The following is a 26,292-nucleotide window of genomic DNA, read 5'->3' on the forward strand; positions in this document are numbered from 1 at the left end:
CACCTTGTATCTAAACTTAGTTTTGAGTTACTGAAATGATTCCCTCAAGTATGTCATTCATATGGCTGCATTCATGTGTAAAATAACAATTCAATAATAGAAAATACGAGCTCAGTAACAAACTGACCAAAAATACATTGTTTAACTCTTGTTCCTCCACAGTGTCACTGTTGTTTTAACTTTCTCGGGCATATTTGGCACATTGGCGAGCAGTTGTTCACTTTAACGATCAGCATCTGAATCAGAATCGGCTTTATTGGCCATGTATGTTTGCACATACATGGAATTTGTCTCCGGTTACACGTTGCTCTGTCATACAATGTAGAGACAAATAAACCACATAAATATAAAAAAAATATGAATAAAGACATTAAGGACAACAAAATAGAACACACAAACTAAGCATAAACATTACCGTGGCAGTAGTAGAGATAAATAAAATGAAAAAAACAAATTGTCATGGAAGTAAGGTTGAAAATGTAGAGAAAAGATTAAGTAAAAAAAGTTGAACATATCAGGTCGAAAAAATATTTTTTTTTGAGTCACAAAATGTCATAGAAAAAAGTCAAAGATTGTTAGGTTAAAACATTACTAAACATATATGGTTGAAAAATGCTATTGGAAAAAGCGCTAAGTTTTAAAAATGTCCCAAAATGTATTAAGACAGTCAAAATATAAAAAAAAAAAAGGTAAAAACATATTAGGTCAAAAATAATCTTTGGAAAAAAGTAAAATGGAAAGGAACTAAATAATTCATCAAAGGGACCATTTTGTTACGGTAGTTGAACTTCCGTTGACGCGATTCTCTCTTGAAACGGCTCTGGAGGATGACTGGGCGGCGTCGGTCATGCAATCAGCCGATTTGTTAATTCATGTGTCAGTCAACATGATAACATCTCCAATTGGTCGACGGGGACGTTACCAGACTCACGTGCTCGGCCTCCTCACTGAGGGCGGGGCCTACCTACTAGCTGCCGGTAGGCTGGATTGTTGTTGTTTGTGGGAAAAGTACTTCAAAAGTACAAAAACTACTCTCTTAAAATGGGAACCCGAGATGACGAATACGACTATTTGTTCAAAGGTAATTTCTTCTTTAGATTGTGGATGAACGACAGCGTGTAACTGATAGTCCTCTTTGTGGAAGTTCGATGACAGCCACTGAGGAAGTAACCTAAGCCAGCGTAGAATGCTAAGGTTAGCTCTACTAGTAGCAAAGTGCCAAACGGTGACATGAGCAAACCCTGTAATAAGTAGTATAACACCATCCAGTAGTGTGTAATACTGAACCACGTTGATCGTAACGCGTATTTTTTAATTGTAGACGTTCAACTCGCGAACATATACGCGAGACCCGGGATGGCAGCTGACGCTAGCGAGTTAGCGGGCTAACGTTTAGGCAAATGATTGGCTAAATAAGTAAGCTAGCATGCTAACGTTGCAGCTACCCGGCCTAGCTGGAACCAATCTCTCAGGCGATGTTTTACGAAGTGACGCAGACGGAAGATGACTTAAAAACAATCTGCTGATTTACGGCGGCTTTCTGTTGTCCAATACGGAAGTATTATTTTACAATAGCTTCCCTTTTTAAAGAGTCATCTAACGGTTTTGCTAACACGAACTACTTCGCTAGCTAACTTGCTGACACCGTCAAACAACGAGCAGAACCGCTGCTTGACATTTTTCTCATTGCTGCTCTTTATCACATTATTCGCTGTTGTATTCTTCAGTGTTTCCTGACCAGGCCAGACGCGTAACGTTATCGCCACAGTCCTTTAAAGATGAAGAGACTCTCATTGGGGAAATCTGGCAACAATATGTAGCCATATATTTAGAGACTTACAAAAGTCATCAAAAATGCTCATAAATTGAAGTGTTGCTGATACACATTTAGTATATTTATTCCCACAACAGCTGGTAAAACTACTGTAAGAGAGAACTTAATAAAGGGAAACTGTCTACTTGTATATTACTAATGGTATTTAATGACATCTCCTTTTTAAAATATCTCCTGAAAAATCTGCGTGATTGCTATTTATCAACCTACTAAATAATTCCATAAACCACAGTTTTTTGTTTTTTTAATCACATCATCTGTGCTGTTTCCTTTTTTTATGTTGTTCTAGTCGTTCTAATCGGAGACTCTGGAGTGGGGAAGAGCAACTTGCTGTCCCGGTTCACAAGAAATGAGTTCAACCTGGAGAGCAAGAGCACCATCGGGGTGGAGTTCGCCACCCGAAGCATCCAGGTGGACGGCAAGACGATAAAGGCGCAGATCTGGGACACAGCTGGGCAGGAGCGCTACAGAGCGATCACCTCAGCGTCAGTTCTTATTCTTACAAATATGAGCCTAAAGGCCAATTGTACCCATTTGAGATGTTGAATTTACACACTGTGTTCGTTCTTTACTCATCCGTTCCTCTGCTCTGCTGTCACCAGGTATTACAGGGGTGCGGTCGGAGCTCTCCTGGTGTACGACATCGCCAAGCACCTGACGTACGAGAATATCGAGCGCTGGCTGAAGGAGCTGAGGGACCACGCCGACAACAACATCGTCATCATGCAAGTCGGAAACAAGAGCGACCTCCGCCACCTCCGGGCCGTGCCCACCGACGAGGCTCGAGCCTTCGCAGGTAATTCCAAATAGTTAAAGTTGAACTCATAAATCTAAGGGGAGACACTACAAAGGAAGGGTAAAACAATTTATTAATCAGTATCATAATGAAACGTACACAGCCGATTTGACTCGCCCTTCTGTTTAACTAGTCAAATGAGGCCTTTTCATTTGTTTTAATTTGCATGTATTTCCAGAACAGAAATGGGAACATTGCAATGAATGATTTATAAGTCAAACTCTAGAGTCTTGAGAGAAGACCACCGTTGTTCACATTTTAATCAATTTGAATTTGCAAAACATACTTTGTCTCCTTTTTCTGCTCAGAAAAGAACGCTATCTCATTTATTGAAACCTCCGCTTTGGACTCCACTAATGTAGAGGAAGCTTTTAAGAACATTCTCACAGGTAGGAAAACTGTCCACTCTAACATGCAGTCGATTATATTGTTTTTGAATGTGTTTCTGTATCTCTGAGACCTTTCACCAACATTTCTTTTTTTACTCGCTGTTTTCTCTCTCAGAAATCTACCGCATTGTCTCTCAGAAGCAAATATCGGACAGATCTGCACATGACGAGTCCCCCGGCAACAACGTAGTGGACATAAGTCTCCCCCCGACCACAGACGGCCAGAGGGGCAACAAGCTCCCGTGCTGCCAGAGCCTGTGACGCTCCTGTCCTCCCCGTCCTTCGTCCCTGTTTGACTTTCTGTCGTTCTTTTCATCTCTTCACCTCCGGTTCACTTCAGTTGTCATGCTGCTGTCAGAATGACGCCCGCTCGGGTTCAAAAGTCTGCGACACCAAGACTGTTTGTACCGTACATTCCTCTCACCCCTCCCACTCCCCTCCCCCCCACCTCCAGCTGTATACTTGTTTTTTGTTTACTTTCCTTTCCTCCAATTCTCCATTCTCAGCTGAACCTGTCCACTAGAATTCACGACCTGCGATGGTCTTCAGAGGGACGGGGTGTAAAGCCCTTAAAGGTCCGCCCCGACTCCGTTAACTATCCCTCCGTGGTCCCATTGAGCCGCTCCCGTTGCAGGAATGGTGAGGGATCAGTAGACCTGTGCGCCAGCGCTTCGAGTGGTTTGTTCCCTTTTCCTCAGCTCGCAACGAGGCTGGAGTCCCAATTTCATGTCTGGTTGACCCGATTCTGCCCGTCACACAGTGTGGAGGAGACGAGCGCGAGGTACCGCTGGAGTATTCGCGTGTCCTCTGCGCCGTCTGGATTTTCGATTCGCCTCTTTGATTTTAATTTTCCTCTTTGAGCCGTGAGCCCACTGTGGCAGGAAATTCGCATGAGCCAGGGACCAGACTGGCTGTGACTGTCTGACTTGTTACGGGCAAGTGGGGCAGAAATTAAGTGATTTTATGTGTGCGAGTGTGTGTGTGTGTGTGTGTTAATCTTGGTGAACAGAGAAACCAAAGTAGAAGGGTGCAATCTTATCAGTTTTGGGTTATCTCATTTAAGCGTGTTAAAGGCGGCTGAAGTTGCATTTCATTTGCTGTGTCTGGCGAACCAATCTACGCGATTTGCTTAAGATCTGTAATGCTAAATAGCGAGATACATGTTATAAATTGTGTCTGTGTGTGTGTGTGATTTATTATTTGTGTGATAAAATTATCAGCCTGGATCAGTTGGCTGAGCTCAATTTTCTTTTAACAAGCTTTCTGGAAAATGAATCTTTTGCACTTATGTCCAATCATTTCAGTGGAACAAATCACTTTTTTTAATAACTCAAACCTCATTTCCCTTTTTTTTGTGAAGTTGTTGGATGAGAAGACAGAAAGCACTGTATGATGTTCTTTGTCTTAAACAGCACTTTCCTCACATGTACTCGATCACCCTTTTGGTTTTCATTTCTTAAAGGGAAGTGTGTAATCAGAGAGCATTTAAATGTTGAATAAAACCAATTAAAATACTCCATGTAACACTTTAACTCCAGCTAACTGCGAAAGTGGAACTGTATCTGCAATGCAAATTGTCTGTGTGCAAAGCTGAAATGTCTCTTATTCACTCACGTGGAAGATTTGATGTATTACGTCTTATATTTCACTTTTTTCTTTTTCTTTTTCAAAACATGTAATGCAGCAAACTTGATTTGGTCAATTTGCTTTACACAGGAAAAAAACCTGAAGCTTAAATAAATCTGGTTCACGAGACCGCATTCAGTAGGAGACACATATTTTTGGACCTCACTGACGTGTTGATTCCAACACGCCGCCGTGTGCCGACTTGGCTGTGAACTTCAGGGTCGGTCGTCCTGTCGGAGGAAATGTTTGTGCAAAGAGCGGACGGGCGTCATCGAGTGCGTCCGACAGGCCGCCGCTCTACGAGGTCACATGACTGCTGGGAACTCGTGTGCAGGGCGACGGGTAGTTGTGGTAGTAGATTCTTCATCCTCATTCAAACAAATCTTGTCTTTTTCCAACACTATTACTGAAGAACTCATTTAAATGCATACAGAACTCTATCAAGTGGCCTTATTTTTCACTGTTGAACGTGTCAGCGAGCTCCCGCTTGATATTGCTTACTTTTATGAGAGTTCTTCAGGTGCCCTTTGATCCAGTTGCATTAACAGCACTCCTCTTCTTCTTTCTTTTTTTTGTTAAGGATCTGCTGCCAAAAATGAAATCCCTATCGGCCAGACGACTAATATCACTTTGTTAGTCATCATGCCCGTCTCCGTCCCATGAGACTCGGATTAAAGATGTCCTTTACTTCAGTTAAATAGGAAAGATTAAATGCACACCGTGTGAGTCAATGGTTTCCTTAAGAGACACTTAACCAAAGGCCTTATTTTTATTTATATAATAAACGTTATCTGACGCCTTTCATACAGAACCTGCAGGTCAAAGTGCTTCACATAAAAAAAGAGGAAGCATGAATATCACACTGGTAAAGCTACAGTGCCCGTTGTTGCAGATAAGTATTAATTATATAATAACAATTAGATTACCCCCCAAAATATAGTATTTTTTGCAAGTAGTATACATATTTGTTATTTATTTAAAATACATTTGTACCCACTGTTAACCCAAAGTAATGACGTACAAACGTTACATTCCCCCATAAACAGCTGCTGTGAACTCCAATAGAAACGGCTTTAAATAAATAAATCCTGTTTTCTTTGTTCACGTCTGTTTGTTACATTGTTCCCTTGAGGTGTTTTTCTCTCTCTTTTTTCATGGCGGCCCCTCCTTCCCTCCCTCCTTCCCTCCTTTCCTCCCTCCCTCCCTTCCGCCACAGACCGCTGTGATCCGCGCGCGGACCCGCACTGCTCGTCCGCTTGTGTGTGTTTAACGGCGCGACGATCCGCCTCCGGCGTTTATTTATAAAGCTCCGTGGAAGCGGAAGCCGGGCCCGCTTTGTGCTACCGGGCTGCTAGCTGCGTTAGCACAGCGCTAAGTTAGCATATCGTCAGCTAGCTTCGCTCTGAGCGCCGCTGTTCACATAAAACGTTACAGCGAAAGATTTTTTTTTTTTTTAAATGGAGCAATAGCCGAACGCGGCGGAGGTCTTGGTGGTGGTGCGTGAATACATTTAAGAAGGAGAAGCCGGGTGAGTAAACGTTTTAAACCTTTTTTCTTTGTTTGTTTTTTGTCTGACGGTTGGCAGCTAGCTTCTGACAGCTGGAAGCTAACAAACAACACAGCTGGATGCTAGCGAACAACACAGCTGGAACAAACGACACAGAACTTGTATAATTGCTTTTTAATGTTGCAAATGTGTCCCTGTAACATAAAACGTCATTTAACGTAACTACACGCAGATAGTTTATTCCGCCACTTCATTATATTATTGATTTGCCTTTTTTATGTACTTTTATTTAGTGTTTTGTACCGTTTATACATCTTTGTTTGTAAGTATGCCGATGTATTTAAGTATGTGTACACGAGTTCCTTATTGTGCTACTAAGTTATATTCTTCTAATGTTGCTAGATCTCAGAGGGAAGTATTGTAGTATTTAAGGAAGTAGTTAACGTCCATTTCTCTGAACTTACACAATCAACTTTCACAATATATATATATATATATATATATATATATATATATATATATATATATATACGTGGCTTCTACTTATAGTTTATTTAATGTTAATAATATTTGTTCCCTTTCACAATTTTGAATGTAGGACTTTTACGTCTAACAGCATATTTCTACACTGGTATTACTGCTTTTAGTGAAGAAAAAGATCTATGAACGTGTTTGTTCATCTAGTTACGTGTATGCGTTTACTACATTACTACTTTATTTACTCTTAATTTACATGACTTGGTTGGATATATATATATTTTAGCGTATGCTATTTTATGTCTGGATTCTCTGCTTCTGTGAACTTTTTGTGTGTGTTTACATTTATCAGTAATAAATACATCATGGCGTAATATATTACCGCCTATTAACTGATAAATGCAGTATATTAAAATTATTTTCTCATATTCACATTTAAAATTAAATTTAAAAATCACATGAATGATCGGACCGATTGGAGTTGAAAGAACAACTTGTTGTTTTATTTTTGGGGCTTCCCTTTTGTTTATCTGGGTCAGGGATTCTCTTAATCGTGACACCCCCCCCCCCCCCCCCCCCCTACATGCCGTTGTTTTGAATGGGTCAAAAGCTACGATCATCTAACCACAGACTTGTCTCATGTTGCGTCTTTCTTTCTGCTTTTAACAATCCAAGTGTGAGCAAGATGACATGATATTTGTTAGTCACCAAGGCCAATGATGCTTCTGCGACATCTCCATTATGGCTGTATTGGATTATTGGAGTTATCTGTAAAATATGACTGTAATATAATAAAGAGCTGAACTATTACAGTGATTAATGAGTAACTAAAACGTCACTTCCTTCACCAGCATGGTGATTGTTTCGCTTTCTTTGTGGATTTAATTAGATGTGAACAAACCTAAAATTATTTTAGAGTGTAAATTCTTGTGTTCATTATTCAGAAGGAGATGAAATAAAATCCTATCAAATGAAAACCATCATTCCTGCGATGTTCAACCTGTTTAAAAACAACCTGACGCCAGCAGTAAATAGTGCCATATGTTTATTATGTTAGTTTGAGTGTAATATTGTAGTTAAATACTGAGCTTTTTGGTTTTCCAGCTTGGCTCATTTGGTAGCTCATAACGGAGTGGAGTGACTGCAGTGGGCTCAGCCTGGTCTCCTCACTGGGGGGGTTTTATCTGAGGGCAGACGGCTGTTTATCGGTCTGCTGCACATCACACTCGCTGCTTCTGACGAACACACTTGCTTTTCTAATGGATTAGCATGTGGGCGAGTTGTCCCTCCTCGGGAACTGACGTCTTCCCTGTGCGTGACCCGGTGTCGCTGTTAATAACCGTTGTTATTATCACATGTCAGCAAATCAAGTCTGCTGCTTTCAAACTATATTCAACTTTACTCGCCCTGAACAGCTCAACTGGATATTGTTACATTTAGATGCAATTAAGGGAAACCATGTAAAAAGTTCAACATTTCATCTTTAATGAAAATGTAGTTGAAGATCCCCCAGAATGCCTCACACCGGCCCCTCGGCGTAAAATCCCTCCATCCATTAAAGCTCATTCTGTCTTTCTCTCCTGGTAGAAACTCACCGTCACGCCTGAGGACCGAAGCCTTTACCTTCCGACCCCTTTATCACCTCTACGGCTGGCGTTCGGCCACTGTAACCATGACGACGGGGGGCTGTTGCCACCTGCCGGGCTCCCTGTGTGACTGCGCCAGCAGCCCCGCCGCCTGGAAGAGCGTGGAGGAGGCGGGCGCCGACGGGTGCCAGGCGCTCTACGTCGCCCAGGTCACCGCCGTGGACGGGCAGCTGCTCTCCTCGGTCCTCAAACCCATGAGCCCGCAAAGGTGAGACCGTCGTCATGGGAACGGCGCCGTGACGAATCAATCAGCAGTCCAACAGTGACATTTTGCTAACGTTCTACATGCATTTTCATGCCTGTCAGTCTTGTGTTGGGTGTGATCGTATATTTATTGTAGCCTCTATTTAGTGAGTAATGTGATCACATGATGCAGCTCCCCGATATCACACCTGCGTTCTGCAAACCCGACAGGTGAATAAGAAGAAGTTAAATGCGTCGCTTTCACTTGGCAGAAATGGCTCGAACGTGTCTGTTGGTCCCTGAGTTTCACCGCATTCTAAACGCCACGTGTTTGTCCTCAGCGACGGGCCCATCTGCCGTATTTGCCACGAGGGAGGCGGCGCCGAGAGCCTCCTGTCTCCGTGCGGCTGCACCGGCACGCTGGGCGCGGTGCACAAGAGCTGCCTGGAGAGGTGGCTTTCCTCCTCCAACACCAGCTACTGCGAGCTGTGCCACTCGGACTTCAGCATCGAGCGCCGGCCCCGCCCCCTCACAGAGGTAACAAAGGTCAACGCCCGCGTCCCTCTCTGGTGACGTCTGGTGCTGCTGCCTAACAGGGAATGCCTTTTCTCGATGGATGTAAAAACATCGTCCCCCCTTTGCTCCACAGTGGCTGCAGGACCCGGGCCCCCGCAACGAGAAGAAGACGCTGTTCTGTGACATGGTGTGCTTCCTGTTCATCACGCCGCTGGCAGCCATTTCCGGCTGGCTGTGCCTGCGCGGCGCCCAGGACCATCTCCAGCTGGGCAGCTGGCTGCAGGCGGTGGGCCTCATCGCCCTCACCATCGCCCTCTTCACCATCTACGTCCTGTGGACTCTGGTAAGGCGGGAGTTCAGCCGCCACTTAACAACCGCCCCCTAAAGGTTAGTCCTCTCTGCCCCCCCCCCTCTGACCCCTCCCCTCTCGTCGTCTGTTTGTGCAGGTGTCTTTCCGCTACCACTGTCAGCTCTACTCCGAGTGGAGACGAACGAATCAGAAAGTGCGTCTGCTCGTTCCCGAAGCCAAGGGCTCGAACTCTTCCCAGCATTCATTGCTCTCCGCCAAACTAATGAAGTCCGCCAACGACAGTATAGTATGAGGCTGATGAGGATGATGGAGACTGTTCTGTGCAGGGGGGGGGGGGCGATTGTGGCGTGCTGGAAAAAAGAAAAAGCACTTTTACAGCAAAGACCAGACGTTGCCCCATTAGTACTTATTCTAGAACATATCCGCCCCCCTGTGGGCACATTCAGGTGGCGTCTGTGTGTCGACCACCTCAAGGCCGCGAGGAAGCAACCAGCACACGGAGGAGGGGCCGATACCTTTTACCGTCGCCATGGACACGATGGCGACATTAAACAGCGACGGTGGAATCAGGAAGGACCAAACTAAATGAAGCGCGTTGACTCAGCAAAGGACGGCAGCTCCAGACCTCGTTCCTCCGCACCGAAGAAAGTTCAACTGCTCGATAGGCGCCGTGTCTTGCCGCGACCCCCCCGACCCCCCACCAACGCAGGCACGGCGCACAACGTCGCCCCCCCCCCCCCCTCCGGGAGTTCATTCCAGCTGTTGTCTGACTCTCGCGTTCATCTTTTTGAAGGATTTCTTGGTCCGATCACAGTCCAGAAGCCGGCGGCGCTGTGGTTTTGTTTCAGCAGCTGCCTGCCGGCGCTCTCGCTCCACCTGATGGCGACGCGTCCCGAGATACGAGTGCAATAAACGCCTGTGGACATCGAGGCCTCTCCCAACATGCTCAGCTATGCACGCAAGCACTGTTGGCCGTTTCTGAGTGTGTTTTTATTTTGTGGTGTTACTTTATTATCCAAATTCTGTTGTTGCTTTAAGGAATGAAGAGGTTCACTTGTGTCCTTTGTCAGCGCTCTGACGCCGGGTCCTTTTAACGGCCCCTTCGAGTCCTTGATTTCAGCTCGGCGGTTTGATCGCGTTGTTTGTTTAAAACGACACACGCCTCCATTTGTGTGGAAACGGAAGCTTCCTGCGAGCGTCAGTCGTCTCGCGGCGAGATGGAAAAAGCTTTTTTCCCTCTGTGTGTTTTTTTTTGCTTCTGCCGCTTCGGCGTGAACTTTGACCCCGCCAACCACGTGTGTGTTGGTGGGAACATTATGCAAGCACCACTAAGGCTTAATCTGATTTTAGCTTTGTTTTGGGCTTTTCCTTTTTGGATCCGTCTGAAGGTTGTTTTGTTTTGACGTTACTGAGCATCTGGTCACGTTGACTTTTGGGCTCAGTGTTAATGAGCAGATCGTCACACGGAGGATTTCTGTTGTGTGCAATCGATTTAAACGTTGCTCTTATTGGCCTTTGGGGTTTTTCCTACTGAGCGACATTTTTTATTATTAACGAGGGATTTACATACAAGTCATGATTTGTTCTTGTTCTGTGCTTTTCATTAACTTGTCAAATTACAAAAAAATGCAGCACATCTGGATTTTATGCATCATTGCGTTATTAATGCACAAGTATTTGCTTTTTAACAATCAGGCTCTTACTTTAACTGTTACTTTAACTTCTGCGCGCCGTAACGGGGCGTCTGTACACCTGTTTGACTGGGCGCCTTTACCAGTAACCAGTTACCAGTGGCTGTGTAAGTCCCGTCCTTCCCTTCGGCCTCAGTGTCCCACATTCTGTTAATCGTTTGTTTGTGTTTTTACTTGATCTCAGAACAACAGATTATGCACGCGGGGGGTGTTTATGAGCTTATGAGTCATCCGTGTTTACTGTCTGTCGGCAACGAGGCTTTAGTCCAATTATGAAGACGCATCGGGGGCTGGTTAGAGGCGAAGGGGGGGGGCGGGGCCGCCGCTCAACAACAAACTGTAGACGTCCGACCACAACGACACGTCTTTATAGCGTGGGACATTTGTACAAAGTGGCCTACAAAGTACACGGCGCTGCTTCTCCTGTGCCCCCCCCAAGTCTCCAAAGAGTTTTAACCGTGATGAAATACTTACTTTGTATCCATGGTTACATTATAAGTGCAGAAAGGGATTTTAAATCATTGCTTTCTCTGTAAATGTTACTTTGTTGTGTTCTTAACATTGTGGGCGTGTCGATATGTATTATTTGTAATTTATGTTGCAGTTCTGAAGTATTTGCATTTTGTATTTGCATCCTACAATGTTCATGGTGTGCTGTGGAGAAGAAGAAAAAAAGATGTCACTGAAATACTGGGACCTGCTTGCAAAGCAAATAAAGCGTGGTGATAAATCACGTGGGAAGGAAAACTCTGGTTTGTTCATTTCTGTCTGATCGGTGATAATCCCTCTGGGTCTGTGCCTCCTCGATTCCTTTCCTCGCCTCCTGCAGCTGCCTTTTAGGGATAAACGTGAATAACCACCAGTCTGTTCCCTGCTGTGTGCTACTGCTCATGTGGCGAGAGGGGGCGGAGCCAGATGTAAACAATCAGCTGTTTTACGTCCACTTAAGCCAATAGAACGCCTCAAAAAAGCGTTGATTGAGATTGAGAAAAACTGATGATATGGCTGTTTACATCCTCCTCTTGGTCCCCAGAGGAGACGTGATTACCGTAAATCTGTTTTGGACCACAGCTGTACGTATGAACACGTTAATCCTGAAGAACAACAAATGCTGCGGTTTGTCCCGTCCGGTGGACGTAAGCAGCTTATTTACAAAGTGTAGATAACAAATATTCCACAAGCTGGTCAAGAACCTCTCGTTGCTCCCCAGGAAGTACCGAGAGCATTTAAAAGTAAACCTCATTATGCAAAGCTGACTCATATTTCATGTATGTACTGTTGATCCTCACGGCTGCTTTGATGCCATCTTACGATAAACGATAATACACGATACAGATCGACCTTTTTTGCCAAACTAACATACATGAGATTTTGAAAAGGTATTCTTTGATGTTGTCCAAATAGAATACAGTGACTTTTCATTAAACATTGGAATACTTAGCTCTCAATACTGTACATAAGCGGATTTATTTTTGAACTTTGTCTCGTATTTGACAGTTATTTAGTAATTGGTACTATCAAAGTTTCATATTAAACTTGACTGACATAATACCATGACTGAAATTTAACGTATATATTATCCAACATACTGACCATTTTCAAACTTCTGTATTTACCGGTTTACGGTGTGAAAAAAAAAGAAAAAGTTCTCCCCTACATACTAGACTTATGAATAATTTTTTTACATACATGACAGATTTCTTTGATACCTTTAAAGACCCTCAAACCGCTACAACCAAAAGCAGATTTAGAGATGACTCAACTGCTAAATTAAGATCTTTAACCTTAAAACCAGCGCAATTTTTTGTCAGACACAAACCTGCACTGCCCTCATCACATGTACACAATGTGCCCTCATCACATGTACACAATGTGCTCTACAACACGTGGGTGAAAACCAGCAACACTTTCCAAGTCTGATTCAACACAGATTTAATATCTCAAAAATGGAGAAACAAACATTAGTACAAGATAGAACTCTGACAAAAGGTTTACAGAAGAATCCCAGATGGAAAACAAGCCGACACCGTTGTCTGTCACGCTGCCTCCGGGTTAATTATTTGTTAATAAGACTTCCCAGGTCACATTTCTTTGAAAAAGGGGGAAATAGTTATTTTGAAGAGATTATTTCTATAATCTTTTTTTAAATAAGTAAAGACTCCTCCCAAAAAACTACAAAAACTATGCAGAAAAGTTGTATAGGAGCAGATTTATTAGTGATTAAACAGTCCAACATCACAATGGAGCTGCAATCCTTAAACAGAATACAAATGAAAATACCGAAGAGAAACGGATCACTACACATTTGAAAAGCTTCAGTACTTCAGGTGCTTTTTACCTGAAAGCAACTTGTAAAAACATGAAATAAAATACGTTTGTTCAAACACAACAAACTGTTTGCGATCAGGACTCCTCTTCTGCGTGCTTATTGGCCAAGAGAGCTGTCAATCATCTGATGGGAGACTCATTCTGAAATATTCAAACAAAGACAAAGTGGTAATTAAGTTACTGGACAAGGCAGAGCTTTTCGTGCATCATTTCAATCTGAAATTTAACAGATTATAGATTCACTTTTTGCTTGCAGGGACTATAATGAGTAATTAAACATCTTTAAAAAGATTTGCATTGAGTTTTTCCTCTGATGTTGGTTTCCCTCAGTAATCGACTCAGTTCTGCTTTGAAAAGCAGAACTCAAGATCGAGAATTCTAACTGAAACCAACACCTTTACGAGCGGGGGGGTTGCTTAGGCAGCCACGCTCACACTGCCCTCCATATGGACCAATCCTCACAGTTCACACAGCAACTAAAGCGCCATTAAGCCTGAAGTAAACTCAGCCTGCTGGGAAAAATGATTTGAGATATGTGATAATTCACATCGAACCAAAACATCTGAAAACTGTAATGCATCTCTACATTGGTCCCTTACTGGTCTTGAAGGAAACCTGCAGGACTTTGTCCCCCAGTCGGTATCCGTTGAGGCTGTGGATCGCCATGGCGGCCTCCTCGTAGTTCGTCATGGTGACGAAACCGAAGCCTTTGCACTTGTTGGTGTTGAAATCTCTGATCACTTTCACATTGACGACGGCACCGAACGGCCCGAACATCTGCCAGAGGATCGCCTCGTCGGCGTCCTGGCCCAGATTATAGATGAAGATGCACCAACCGCCGGAGGGGCTCCCCGAGACTCCGCCCCCTCCGCCCATGTGGTCGACGCTCATTGGAGAAAACCTGGGACAGAACAGGAAGTGGGGCGTGATGAAGATGGGATGGTACAGTTATCCGGTTACTAACCAGGTTAAAGGAGGTTTACTACTTGCAACCCGTTACCGATGCACGCAGACATCTCCGGCGCTCTGCTGGTGAGTGACAGACGAGTGGGCGTACCTGAACCTCTGCGCCTGGTGATGCACGGGGCCGCCGAAGCGTCGCGATTGGCCGTGGTACATCTGTGACATCATCTGAGAGTTCCGGGCTTGATTGGGGTTAGCGGCGAACTTGACCGTGATGGGCTCGGCGCTGCCCGGGGGCGTGTGCCCGTTCAGGTGCTTGACGGCTTCTTCGGCCTCGGACCTCTTATCGAAGCGGATGAAGGCCACGCCCCGAGAGAGACCTGGACAGCCAATAAGAAAAGGAGGTGAGCTCTACGGAGCGCCCGAGAGTGGGAGTGGTCACATGGCGGCGCGTTGCGTTACCTGAGGCCTGGTCCACCAGCACTCTGGAGTTGATGATGTGCCCAAAGCGGGTGAACATGTCTTCCAGTTCCTGCTGACTCAGCGTCCTCGGCAGCCCGCTGATGTACAGATTTGCATCTTTGATCATGTCCGAACTCGGCCGCGCGAACGAGACCTGCAGGGAGGAGACGGGAAGCGTTTCAGACCGGCGCCGTTGCAAATAGAATAAATAAATACAATTTAAATATATTTTTTTAAAACACTGAAAATAAAACATTTACAGACAGTTTTTAAATAAAATCCAGGAATATGTTTAAATGTCTAACTTCAATAAAAAAATGAATAAAATAAACATTGTTCCAGATTTGTCCCAAATCCAATAAAAATAAAAAGACAAAATTAAAGCATCCAAAAAAGATAATTAGGCACTTTTGTAAAAAATAAAAAAGGCATTAATTTATGCAAAGAAAATGTTGGCACATTGTCACACTGAACTGAAGAAATTCACAGATTCAGTGTAAACATGTGCGGATATATATGTGTATATATATATTTATAAAAATAAAAAACAGGTAAGAATAATTTACCAAGTCAGAAAAACAGAAACAGCAGTGTTTAAAAAAAATACCTTCATCCGTCAGACAGTATGCGGGAGAGAAAGCAATAACAGCCTCTACTGTCCAGGGAACATAAGACATCTATCAGTGGAGACAGGAAAGTCAAAGAGCACCTGTTGCACATTACCTTGATAGTTTTAGACTGTAGCCTCAGGCCATTGAGGGTACTGATAGCCCTCTCTGCATCATTAGGGTTAACAAAGTTAACAAAGCCGTAACCTAAACTGTGGCCTAGAGAAACACAAAGGAAAACAACAAAATAAAATAATAAAACCGTCTGTGTTACTGATGCCACACATGCTGGATATTGAAAAAATAGGCAAGAAATCAGCAGAGAACTCTCCATCCGGGGTTTGTAAAAAAAGACAAACAACTCGGGAGTGCTGTAGGTACGGAAGGTTTAGTCAGAGTGAGACCTCCAGGCCACAAAACGCTTGTGTGGGAAATGTTTTGGCCACTTGGTGGCGCTCTCCCCCAGGAGGGAATCTAAAGGGCCGGACCTGGAGCGCTCACTCCGAGTAAACGCTCATTGCAGAATGTGAATTGGTCAGTCGCTCGGTCAAGTTTTAACGAAAAAGTTCTCAAACATTTACTATTAAAGATTTACAGACATTTTCAAAGCCTGAAAAATAAAAATAAAACAGGTGAAAACAGCATTGAAACAATTGTACATTGTTAGATTCTGTTAAATGATTAAAAAACAAATGTTTAATCTCGGGTTGGACGATGTGATGTTGATGCAGGATGAATTTATGCTATTTTGTCTTTAATATCAATCATTAGATGTCAGATGTAATTCAGAATTGAAGTGTTTGTAATTCCCGGGTTGGTTTATGTGCGTTATGAATAATCTGTATTTAAATGGGATCCACATCGCACAGCCCTGATTTTATCCATTACCCTCAGACACCTGAAGTCACTTAACCTGGTGTGAAAAATAAATAAAAAAATATTACAACAATGCAGAAAATAAAACATTCAGATATAATTCAGACAAATATCATAGAAACGTACTTTAGAAACAACACCATGATATTGTAATAAAACCAACAAATAAAACAAAAATCAGATGCTCCCCAATAAAAAACATTAAAAATGAAAAAGAAATAAAACCGTTGCTGGGGAGAGTACACAGGAAATACTGCAGATAGTACTACAACTAATACTACTACTACAGCTAGAACAACAGCAACTATTACCATTTCTACCACAAGTACTACTTCAAATTAGTACTTTATACTTCGTAGCACTGTGGTAGAATGACAGAACTCATGCATCACAGTATTTCTACTCATAGTATTCCTCAGGGATTCTGGGGCATTTGTAGGAACTAACATTTGCAGATAAAGTAGCACTACAATACTATGGTGTCTTTTAAGTGGTACTGCAGTCTGATACTTCGGCAGTAACCAGTCGTGTAGTACACACACCGCCTCTCCGGCAGCGCACGGGCGTTCTGCAACACGCGACTGACTTATTCAAACAAGTAAAGGCCTTTCGTTTTTGGGATGTTTGAATAAAACACTTCCCTAAAAAAGGTGCTTTTTATGCAGGTCTGGAAAACAAAAACTAAACATCCCAAAGATGAAATCTTCTACTCGACATGCAAACAAATAGTTGCATGTTACGGCCCATCCCCGTGTGGTACTGCAGCTCGAGGCCTCTGTAGAACCTCTGCAGTACGAGAGCAGTACAGGGGCCATTCGGCAGCAAGTATTCGAGGTTACAAGTTACCTGCTACTTTGTCCCGGATGAGTTTGGCGGACTCGACGTCGCCCACGCTGCTGAAGAGGCTGCGCAGCTCGTCCTGACTCATGCTCTGAGGCAGGTAGTTCACGATCAGGTTGGTCCTGGAGTCGTCGTCCTCCATCATCTGCTCGCAGTACCCGTTGTCGTACAGCTCCTGAGGGACAGACGCTCGCCTTTATTACGCCATCGACACACACTCCGACAATGCAACACTCGGCAACTCAGCCTGGCAGCAACATGACACGGCGTGGGGCAATTCAGAAACAGCGCACGCAAACAAAAAACCCCAGATTGGGCCAATCACCTTTCCAGAGGCTCCTTTGGAGGCGTGCTGACCATCTCTGACATCATTCTGAGACGTCTGAACCTCACACACCTGGAGGAACACACACACACACACACACACACACACACACACACGTGTTACACTACGGCACACACCAACAGGGGAAGGGAGGTAAAGAGAGGCTCCATAGAAGGGCGACTGACGTACCTCCATCTGTGCCTGATGGGTTATTGATCTGATCAGGAAGTTATGGATCCACTTACCTTCAGGTACCTGATGTGTCCTCGTCTTAACGCCATGGGAACGACTCTGGGTGTTCACTGTCGTCTGAGAGAAACCAGCTGTCAGCAGGCGAGGAAGAGGAGATGAACTACAAGACGAAGGACACGGGTACGGTCAAAGGGTGAACACTTGTTCAAATAAAATCACAATCAGATGCAGCGGTATTCCGCCATCCCCCTCATCTGTTCAGCTATACCACACACACACACACCTGAGAGCAAAATCAAGGGAGTGAAACTTAATAAAAAGATGCCTGTATACCACGTGGATGTTTAAGCTGCCAATTTTTCTTGCTAACGTTTTAGGAAATGAGTCTGAAGGGACTTTGCATGTAAATCAGGGGCCAATAAGCAACTATCTGGACATGTTTTTTTTTTTTTTTTTTAAACAGGCCCAGGTAATCCCCCGTTTACGTCATTCTACATTCATCGCCCCCCCCCCTCCGCCCCCGCTTCATCATGTTGTTTCTACGTCACCGAAACGCACCGTGCAGATCGTTTTAAAATCAGCGCGACCAACACGCTCACTGAGATTAAAAGAGGCGCTCGCGGATTTAAATTGAGAGCATTCATGAATAGTTTATGAAGCAAAAATAGTCCACTACTGTAACATAGAATGGCGCCGTGGGTGGTTTCACCTCCCGTCCACCGTCGCTGGACATGATAACGTTTAAGTGAATAGTCTATTCCCACAATTCATCGACTGCTATCGGAGCGAGCAGACGACATTCTTATCAATTGCAATGTTTGTATAAACTGTTTAAGAACACGTTCCCCGCGGTGCGAAAACAGGACCGCACCGGAAAGGAGCCCGACTATACGGACGCTGGGCGTTGAACCAAACGACTCGGGTGGATTGAGGGCGGTTGGTTTCAGATATAAACGATGAGAAAATGTGACGATACAGAGCTAGCGGCTAGCTAGCGGCTAACTGGCGACTAACCCCCCAGCTGGCCACATGTAAGCACCGCGGCCGCACAAAGAGGCGAAGCGGCTAATGGCGCTGATGGGCTGTTTCAGCGGGAGCTAACGGCACAAGGAGACGTCGCAGTTCTTACCTGTTACTTGGTGGGGGAACTGACGGACGGTACGAAGGCTTTGGTATATCGATCCACGGATGTTGTGCTGATGCCAATCGAACAAAACCGGCTGTAAAAACGGAAGATTAGCCGTTGCGTGTTAGCTGATAACCGCTCCCGCTCTGCACAAAGGAACCAATCGTAGTTTGATGAAGTATCGCGATACTACCGCGTCTTCTTCTTCTTCTTCTTCTTCTTCGGTTAGCATGGGTAACTACTGCCATCTGCTGAACAACCTGAAAATATATACTATACTACACTATGGTTGCTGTAACAGTTTGCAAATGTACTGATATTTTTATTTTTTTACAAATCAGCTCACAATAGGATTCACATTAAACAATGTAATGTATTACATACTCCTTTAATGTCAATAGTCCTATCAATATGTTGAATTATTGATGAAACCACCTGTGAAAAAAAGAAATAATGAGGAACAAGGAAAACTAGATTGTTGTTTAAATGAGTTCATAATTAGCAAAGGTGTCAAGTAACGAAGTACAAATACTTCGTTACTGTACTTAAGTAGACATTTTTGGTATCTATACTTATACACTTAGTATTTATTTTTCAGACGACTTTTTACTTCTACTCCTTACATTTTCACGCAAATATCTGTACTTTCTACTCCTTACATTTTAAAAACAGCCTCGTTACCTCCGGCTTGTCGTAGTTCAAAAACACACAAACACAAAAACCCATCTAGATAAACGGCGCTATGCGGACATAGTGAATGTGATTGTGTTTGGATGAGAAGTATAAACGTTTAGTATCCAGACACCCGATCGGTTTTCTCTGCGATGCGCCGGCAGATCGGAGCGACACCGGGTGGGAAAAGTGGTCTTTGGAAAGTTGGTATTTAGCGACACGGACCCTCCTCCTCTTCCTCCTCCTCCTCTTCCTCACGCAGATTCCATGTAACGTTAAATGAGTATCTTCGTGACCGTGGGTTTGTCCTAAATGTTTTATTGAGAGTCTGGCACAACACAGCGACTTGCGTATTAAATAAAGTGACGTGTGTCTTAATGCGGCTTTGGAAATGAACACAAAGGGATTCTGTATTTGCTCATGAAGCCTGAACATACGGGTTATTTGGCCAATGTTTGGATAACCGACCGCTGCCAGTTCAGTGTTTCCCATCATTATAAACAGCGGTGCGCCCCCCACCCCGTGAAAAGTCAGGACCCCCCATGACGTAGTGAACCTGGGGGAGACACTGCAGTCCAACTAATCAATGCAAACAACGTGTGTGTGACTCGTGTCACTGGAAAATGGGTTGTGGTTTTATGTGTTAAGTCAGATACATTTGTTGTTGTTGTTGTTGTTGTTTCCACCGTCCCAACGGCAGGTCACGTGATCGGCAGGCGCCTTCTGATCACATTGTAACGGACGTGTTGTGTGAGCGAGGTTACGCATTAAGAGTTTGTTCTTATTGGAATTTCTTACATTACTTTTACTTTTATACTTTAAGTAGTTTTGAAACCAGTACTTTTATACTTTTACTTAAGTAAAAAGCTTGAGTCGATACTTCAACTTCTACAGGAGTCTTTTTAAACCCTAGTATCTGTACTTCTACTTGAGTAATGAATGTGAATACTTTCGACACCTCTGTATATATATATATATATATATATATATATATATATATATATATATATATATATATATATATATATATATATATATATTGTATTTTCTATTCCGTTGTCTTGGAGTCCACTCTATGACACTCTCTATGACACTCTCCACTCTATGACAACGGAATGGAATGGAACGGAACGGAATGGAATGAAATGGAATGGAATCTTCAAGGCCAAGTTCCAGAAAGAATTAGATTCATCTGTTCATTGCTATTCTGAACACAGGACAGAGCACTGCATATTTTTGTGTGAGAGAATTAATCAGCGACGTTTGTCCTTAACAAGACTTAATTAAGTAGCCTTTCGATGGATATATCACCATTCTTCAAAGACCAGATGGAGTCGTTAACGGCAAACAAACAAACAGCCTTTTTCAAGGCTTCCAGCCTATTTACAGGCATCCCACCAGCCTTTTCCCCTTTCCCCTTTTTCTCGGGACTCCTCCCAACGGATACAAGGTGAACATGGCACTTTCTCGTGCCCGGGATGAAGTGCACTACCTGAAAAGGAAGGTGAGCGAACTCAGTGCTCACACTGAAACTGGGAGGTACAGTTTGACCAACCTGTTTAAAGGCAAAGATCTTGCCTATGAGCAGACAAGAACAGAAATAAGTTTTCAGACCACATCAGGGAGAACAAGGGTTTGTCTCTGAAGCTCCACAGAGACCACCGAACAACTCGTTGTCCAAAATGCTGAACCCACGGTCCAGCAGCAGGCCAACAACCAACGGTTGAAAGCAGAACACAAACTGCTAAAGAGCAAGACAGAGGCTCTGGCTGAGGTTATCGGGGAAAAGAAAGGTTTGTTTCTGAAGCTCTTTGAGTACGGCAAACAACTCTTCGCCAAAAGTGCTGAACTCACGGTCAACAAAGGGACCTGGCAGCAGAAGTTGGAGGAAAAGACATTCAAGGAACAGTCTTTGGAGTAAGTAACAGGGTTACTCTCCACCAACATTTCTCTTCAAGAGGAGCTGCACAAGCAGCAGGCCAACAACCAGAGAAGAACACAAACTGCTAAAGATCAAGACAGAGGCTCTGGATGAGACTATCAGGGAGAACGAAGGTTTATCTCTGAAGCTCACCGAGACCACAAAACAACTTTCTGTCAAAAGTGCTGAACTCAGGGTCAACAACGAGACGTGGCAGCAGTTGGAAGCAGAAAACAAACTGCTGAAGACCCAGAGGGATTCTCTGGCTGCTTTAAAAAAGAGCCAAGAGGAGACCCACCACGAGATGGTCACTAGCACTGAGTTGTGCCTGATCTCTAAGATCCAACAAACGGAGGATACCATTCCCAAAGAACATCAGATCCTTATCACCAGGATCCAAGAATTAGAGGACGACAAAACAGTCCTTGAAAACATCTGCCTCGACTTAAAAAAACGGACCGGCAGACGGAGATGGACAAAATGAGGTGCAAGATGCAGGACAAGGAGACAAAGAAATAGGAGAGAGAAGAAAAAGGAGACCATCCAGGACGTCAACGTGCCTGAGACTGGACACAAGTAAGAACACCTTCCTTCACCTCCCACTCCGTCCCACCTCATCCATCTACCCCCCGCTCCCCTTCCACCCGCGCTTCACAGCACTTAAGAACCCCCGTGCCCCCACCGCCGCGGCCCCACATAATAGCTAAATACCACCCTTGCCCCCGCCCCTTCCACCAGCGCTAAATATGTGGGGGGCTATATAATGAGGGGGGGCGGGGGGGACCATTTTCCCCCATAAAAAAAAAAAGCATATCACCCCCCCCGTTAAAAAAACGGCGGCGCCGCTCCCATCACAGCGCTAAATACCCCCCATGGCATGGACCGGCTCCTCATTCATTGGTGAGTATCATTCCCTGTGCTCTAGGAAGTGTTTTTTTCCAACTTCATGGACTGGACAGTAGCACGGCAGGGCCTCTGAGGAATGAGGAATCTTTTTCATCTCATCCATTTCCTTCTTTGGCTAATGCAAGGCTGCAGATGAAGATGAGGGGGTTTCTGTATCTGTGCACATCCCTGAACCTGGCCATTTGGCCGGTGTTTGGATGAACTACCACGGCTGGGTTGACGAATCAACAGTGACAACTTGTGACGGTAGACCGATAGTTTCATTCGTCTGTCGTTGGAAATTGGGATCTCGGTTAGATTTTTCAAGTTATGCATTAGGAAAGGTAGACACACATGTCCTCCTTTATAGTTTCAATGATGCCATGCCAATATTACAGTGATGTCATGCCAATATATACAACATATTATCATACTTCGTATTTGTAATATCACAGATAATAACAAGATAATATAGGACTAATATCATATAGCATTATGTAGGAGTAAAATATAAACATGGCATCATACTTAGTATTTCTAATATTGTATAACATAATATCATATACAGTGTTTTCCCTACCATTGTATCCCCGGCGCGCCCCAAAACCCACGCCCCCCTCCGGTACAACCGCCCCCCCATAGTTGGGAACATAGGGGAAACACTGATATAGCATAATATAGTAGAACCAATATAGGAGACGTGGCTTTATACTTACTTAGAACATAATTTCGTAGAACGAATATCATAAAATAGCATCGTATTCCTTATTAATAATCTAATTTTCACTTAATATCGTAGAACTAAAATAAAATCGCCTCGTATTCAATATTTCTAATATAATTTAACTTAATACCGTAGAACTAATATCATAAAATAGCATCGTATTCCATATTTCTAATATAATTTAACTTAATATCGTAGAACTAAAATAAAATAGTCTCGTATTCTGTATTTCCGATATAATTTAACTTAATATCGTAGAAGTAATATTATAAAATTGCATCGTATTGCATATTTCTAATACCATGTAACATAGTATAGAACTAATATCGTAAATATAGCATCATATTTCAATATATGACATAATATCTTATTACAATATCATAAATATAATTTAACAGATGCTATTTTTACCAGTAGCCATGCCTTTAATACAAAGTATAGAGGGGGTCATGTGTGTCTACCTTGCATAATGTGTAACTTGAGAAATAAACCGAGAACCCAGTTTCCAATGACGACCGAATGAAACTGTTGGACTACCTTCACAAGTTGCTACTATTGATTTGTCAAACCGGCTGTGTGAGGTTATCCGAACATCGGCCAAATGGCCGGGTTCAGGGTATGTGGGCAGATACAGAAATCTCCTCATCTTCATTTGCGGTCTTGCATTTCGCCAAAGAAAGAAATGGATGAGATGTAAAAGATTCCTCATTCCTCAGCCGCTGTGCTACTTTCCAGTCAATGAAGTTGGAAAAGAACACTTACGCACAGGGAATAAAAAATACCCATTGAATGAGGGGTCTGGTCCACAAATGGCCAAAAGTTATATGGGGGGTGCAGGGGGGGATGCGGGGATGTGGGGATAAGGTGGGGGGGGGGGCATTTTCCCCCATAAAAAAAAAGAACCATATTGCCCCCCCCCATTAAAAAAAAATAAAAACCGCAAATTGCCCCCCCCACATCCCCCCTGCCAGCGGCGCCGCTCCCATCACAGCGCTAAATACCCCCCATGGCATGGACCGGCTCCTCATTCATTGGTGAGTATCATTCCCTGTGCTCTAGGAAGTGTTTTTTTCCAACTTCATGGACTGGACAGTAGCACGGCAGGGCCTCTGAGGAATGAGGAATCTTTTTCATCTCATCCATTTCCTTCTTTGGCTAATGCAAGGCTGCAGATGAAGATGAGGGGGTTTCTGTATCTGCGCACATCCCTGAACCTGGTCATTTGGCCGGTGTTTGGATGAACTCCCACGGCTGGGTTGACGAATCAACAGTGACAACTTGTGACGGTAGACCAATAGTTTCATTCGTCCGTCGTTGGAAATTGGGATCTCGGTTAGATTTTTCAAGTTATGCATTAGGAAAGGTAGACACACATGTCCCCCTCTATAGTTTCAATGATGCCATGCCAATATTACAGTGATGTCATGCCAATATATACAACATATTATCATACTTCGTATTTGTAATATCACAGATAATAACAAGATAATATAGGACTAATATCATATAGCATTATGTAGGAGTAAAATATAAACATGGCATCATACTTAGTATTTCTAATATTATATAACATAATATCATATACAGTGTTTTCCCTACCATTGTATCCCCGGCGCGCCCCAAAACCCATGCCCCCCTCCGGTACAACCGCCCCCCCCATAGTTGGGAACATAGGGGAAACACTGATATAGCATAATATAGTAGAACCAATATAGGAGACGTGGCTTTATACTTACTTAGAACATAATATCGTAGAACGAATATCATAAAATAGCATCGTATTCCTTATTAATAATCTAATTTAACTTAATATCGTAGAACTAAAATAAAATCGCCTCGTATTCAATATTTCTAATATAATTTAACTTAATACCGTAGAACTAATATCATAAAATAGCATCGTATTCCATATTTCTAATATAATTTAACTTAATATCGTAGAACTAAAATAAAATAGTCTCGTATTACGTATTTCCGATATAATTTAACTTAATATCGTAGAAGTAATATTATAAAATTGCATCGTATTGCATATTTCTAATACCATGTAACATAGTATAGAACTAATATCGTAAATATAGCATCATATTTCAATATATGACATAATATCTTATTACAATATCATAAATATAATTTAACAGATGCTATTTTTACCAGTAGCCATGCCTTTAATACAAAGTATAGAGGGGGTCATGTGTGTCTACCTTGCATAATGTGTAACTTGAGAAATTAAACCGAGAACCCAGTTTCCAATGACGACTGAATGAAACTGTTGGACTACCTTCACAAGTTGCTACTATTGATTTGTCAAACCGGCTGTGTGAGGTTATCCGAACATCGGCCAAATGGCCGGGTTCAGGGTATGTGGGCAGATACAGAAATCTCCTCATCTTCATTTGCGGTCTTGCATTTCGCCAAAGAAAGAAATGGATGAGATGTAAAAGATTCCTCATTCCTCAGCCGCTGTGCTACCTTCCAGTCAATGAAGTTGGAAAAGAACACTTACGCACAGGGAATAAAAAATACCCATTGAATGAGGGGTCTGGTCCACAAATGGCCAAAAGTTATATGGGGGGTGCAGGGGGGGATGCGGAGATGCGGGAGGGGGGGGGGGGCATTTTCCCCCATAAAAAAAAAGAACCATATTGCCCCCCCCCATTAAAAAAAAATAAAAACCGCAAATTGCCCCCCCCACATTCCCCCTGCCAGCGGCGCTGCTCCCATCACAGCGCTAAATACCCCCCATGGCATGGACCGGCTCCTCATTCATTGGTGAGTATCATTCCCTGTGCTCTAGGAAGTGTTTTTTTCCAACTTCATGGACTGGACAGTAGCACGGCAGGGCCTCTGAGGAATGAGGAATCTTTTTCATCTCATCCATTTCCTTCTTTGGCTAATGCAAGGCTGCAGATGAAGATGAGGGGGTTTCTGTATCTGCGCACATCCCTGAACCTGGTCATTTGGCCGGTGTTTGGATGAACTACCACGGCTGGGTTGACGAATCAACAGTGACAACTTGTGACGGTAGACCGATAGTTTCATTCGTCCGTCGTTGGAAATTGGGATCTCGGTTAGATATTTCAAGTTATGCATTAGGAAAGGTAGACACACATGTCCTCCTTTATAGTTTCAATGATGCCATGCCAATATTACAGTGATGTCATGCCAATATATACAACATATTATCATACTTCGTATTTGTAATATCACAGATAATAACAAGATAATATAGGACTAATATCATATAGCATTATGTAGGAGTAAAATATAAACATGGCATCATACTTAGTATTTCTAATATTGTATAACATAATATCATATACAGTGTTTTCCCTACCATTGTATCCCCGGCGCGCCCCAACACCCACGCCCCCCTCCGGTACGTCCGCACCCCCATAGTTGGGAACATAGGGGAAACACTGATATGACATAATATAGTAGAACCAATATAGGAG

General features: G+C 43.3%; 3 protein-coding genes across 4 annotated transcripts; 2 read left to right on the plus strand and 1 right to left on the minus strand.

Moving 5' to 3' along the window:
- Positions 1 to 876: 876 nt before the first annotated feature.
- On the plus strand, positions 877 to 4,783 carry LOC120823539 (ras-related protein Rab-11B). The gene is made up of 5 exons (XM_040183604.2): positions 877 to 1,081; positions 2,124 to 2,319; positions 2,437 to 2,630; positions 2,939 to 3,019; positions 3,135 to 4,783. Exons 1-5 carry the CDS (start codon positions 1,042 to 1,044, stop codon positions 3,278 to 3,280), a joined length of 657 nt encoding a protein of 218 aa, XP_040039538.1. The 5' UTR covers positions 877 to 1,041; the 3' UTR covers positions 3,281 to 4,783.
- Positions 4,784 to 5,831: 1,048 nt separating this feature from the next.
- LOC120823538 (E3 ubiquitin-protein ligase MARCHF2) lies at positions 5,832 to 11,722 on the plus strand. Its single transcript, XM_040183603.2, has 5 exons — positions 5,832 to 6,173; positions 8,217 to 8,483; positions 8,800 to 8,995; positions 9,108 to 9,317; positions 9,421 to 11,722. Exons 2-5 carry the CDS (start codon positions 8,302 to 8,304, stop codon positions 9,574 to 9,576), a joined length of 744 nt encoding a protein of 247 aa, XP_040039537.1. The 5' UTR covers positions 5,832 to 6,173; positions 8,217 to 8,301; the 3' UTR covers positions 9,577 to 11,722.
- A 1,447-nt stretch (positions 11,723 to 13,169) lies between these two features.
- On the minus strand, positions 13,170 to 18,895 carry LOC120823845 (ELAV-like protein 1). 2 transcript variants are annotated; one of them, XM_040184263.2, is made up of 9 exons: positions 18,639 to 18,895; positions 17,563 to 17,669; positions 17,318 to 17,389; positions 16,999 to 17,167; positions 15,392 to 15,495; positions 14,669 to 14,822; positions 14,361 to 14,586; positions 13,903 to 14,204; positions 13,170 to 13,444 (listed from the first exon to the last, which is right to left on the minus strand). In XM_040184263.2, exons 2-9 carry the CDS (start codon positions 17,596 to 17,598, stop codon positions 13,440 to 13,442), a joined length of 1,068 nt encoding a protein of 355 aa, XP_040040197.1. In that variant the 5' UTR covers positions 17,599 to 17,669; positions 18,639 to 18,895; the 3' UTR covers positions 13,170 to 13,439. The 2 variants fall into 2 exon arrangements, with proteins under 2 accessions (XP_040040197.1, XP_077964786.1); XM_078108660.1 differs by lacking the exon at positions 15,392 to 15,495 and having other exon boundaries at positions 18,639 to 18,826.
- Between the last annotated feature and the right edge of the window lie 7,397 nt (positions 18,896 to 26,292).

The sequence above is a fragment of the Gasterosteus aculeatus genome, chromosome 8, assembly GCF_964276395.1.
Source record: "Gasterosteus aculeatus chromosome 8, fGasAcu3.hap1.1, whole genome shotgun sequence".
NCBI classification, from domain to species: Eukaryota; Metazoa; Chordata; class Actinopteri; order Perciformes; family Gasterosteidae; genus Gasterosteus; species Gasterosteus aculeatus.

Excerpts from the sequence above, each read along its gene's own strand:
- LOC120823845 (XM_040184263.2), bottom strand. The coding sequence starts at position 17,598 with ATGGCGTTAAGACGAGGACACATCAGGTACCTGAAG. Across the intron at positions 15,496-16,998 it reads CATCCGGGACAAAGTAGCAG|GCCACAGTTTAGGTTACGGC; the intron begins GTAACTTGTAAC and ends GTGTTTCTCTAG. Across the intron at positions 14,823-15,391 it reads TACAGTCTAAAACTATCAAG|GTCTCGTTCGCGCGGCCGAG; the intron begins GTAATGTGCAAC and ends TCCTCCCTGCAG.
- LOC120823539 (XM_040183604.2), top strand. The coding sequence starts at position 1,042 with ATGGGAACCCGAGATGACGAATACGACTATTTGTTCAAAG. Across the intron at positions 1,082-2,123 it reads ATACGACTATTTGTTCAAAG|TCGTTCTAATCGGAGACTCT; the intron begins GTAATTTCTTCT and ends ATGTTGTTCTAG. Across the intron at positions 3,020-3,134 it reads TTTTAAGAACATTCTCACAG|AAATCTACCGCATTGTCTCT; the intron begins GTAGGAAAACTG and ends TTTCTCTCTCAG.
- LOC120823538 (XM_040183603.2), top strand. The coding sequence starts at position 8,302 with ATGACGACGGGGGGCTGTTGCCACCTGCCGGGCTCCCTGTGTGACTGC. Across the intron at positions 8,996-9,107 it reads GGCCCCGCCCCCTCACAGAG|TGGCTGCAGGACCCGGGCCC; the intron begins GTAACAAAGGTC and ends TTTGCTCCACAG. Across the intron at positions 9,318-9,420 it reads TCTACGTCCTGTGGACTCTG|GTGTCTTTCCGCTACCACTG; the intron begins GTAAGGCGGGAG and ends CTGTTTGTGCAG.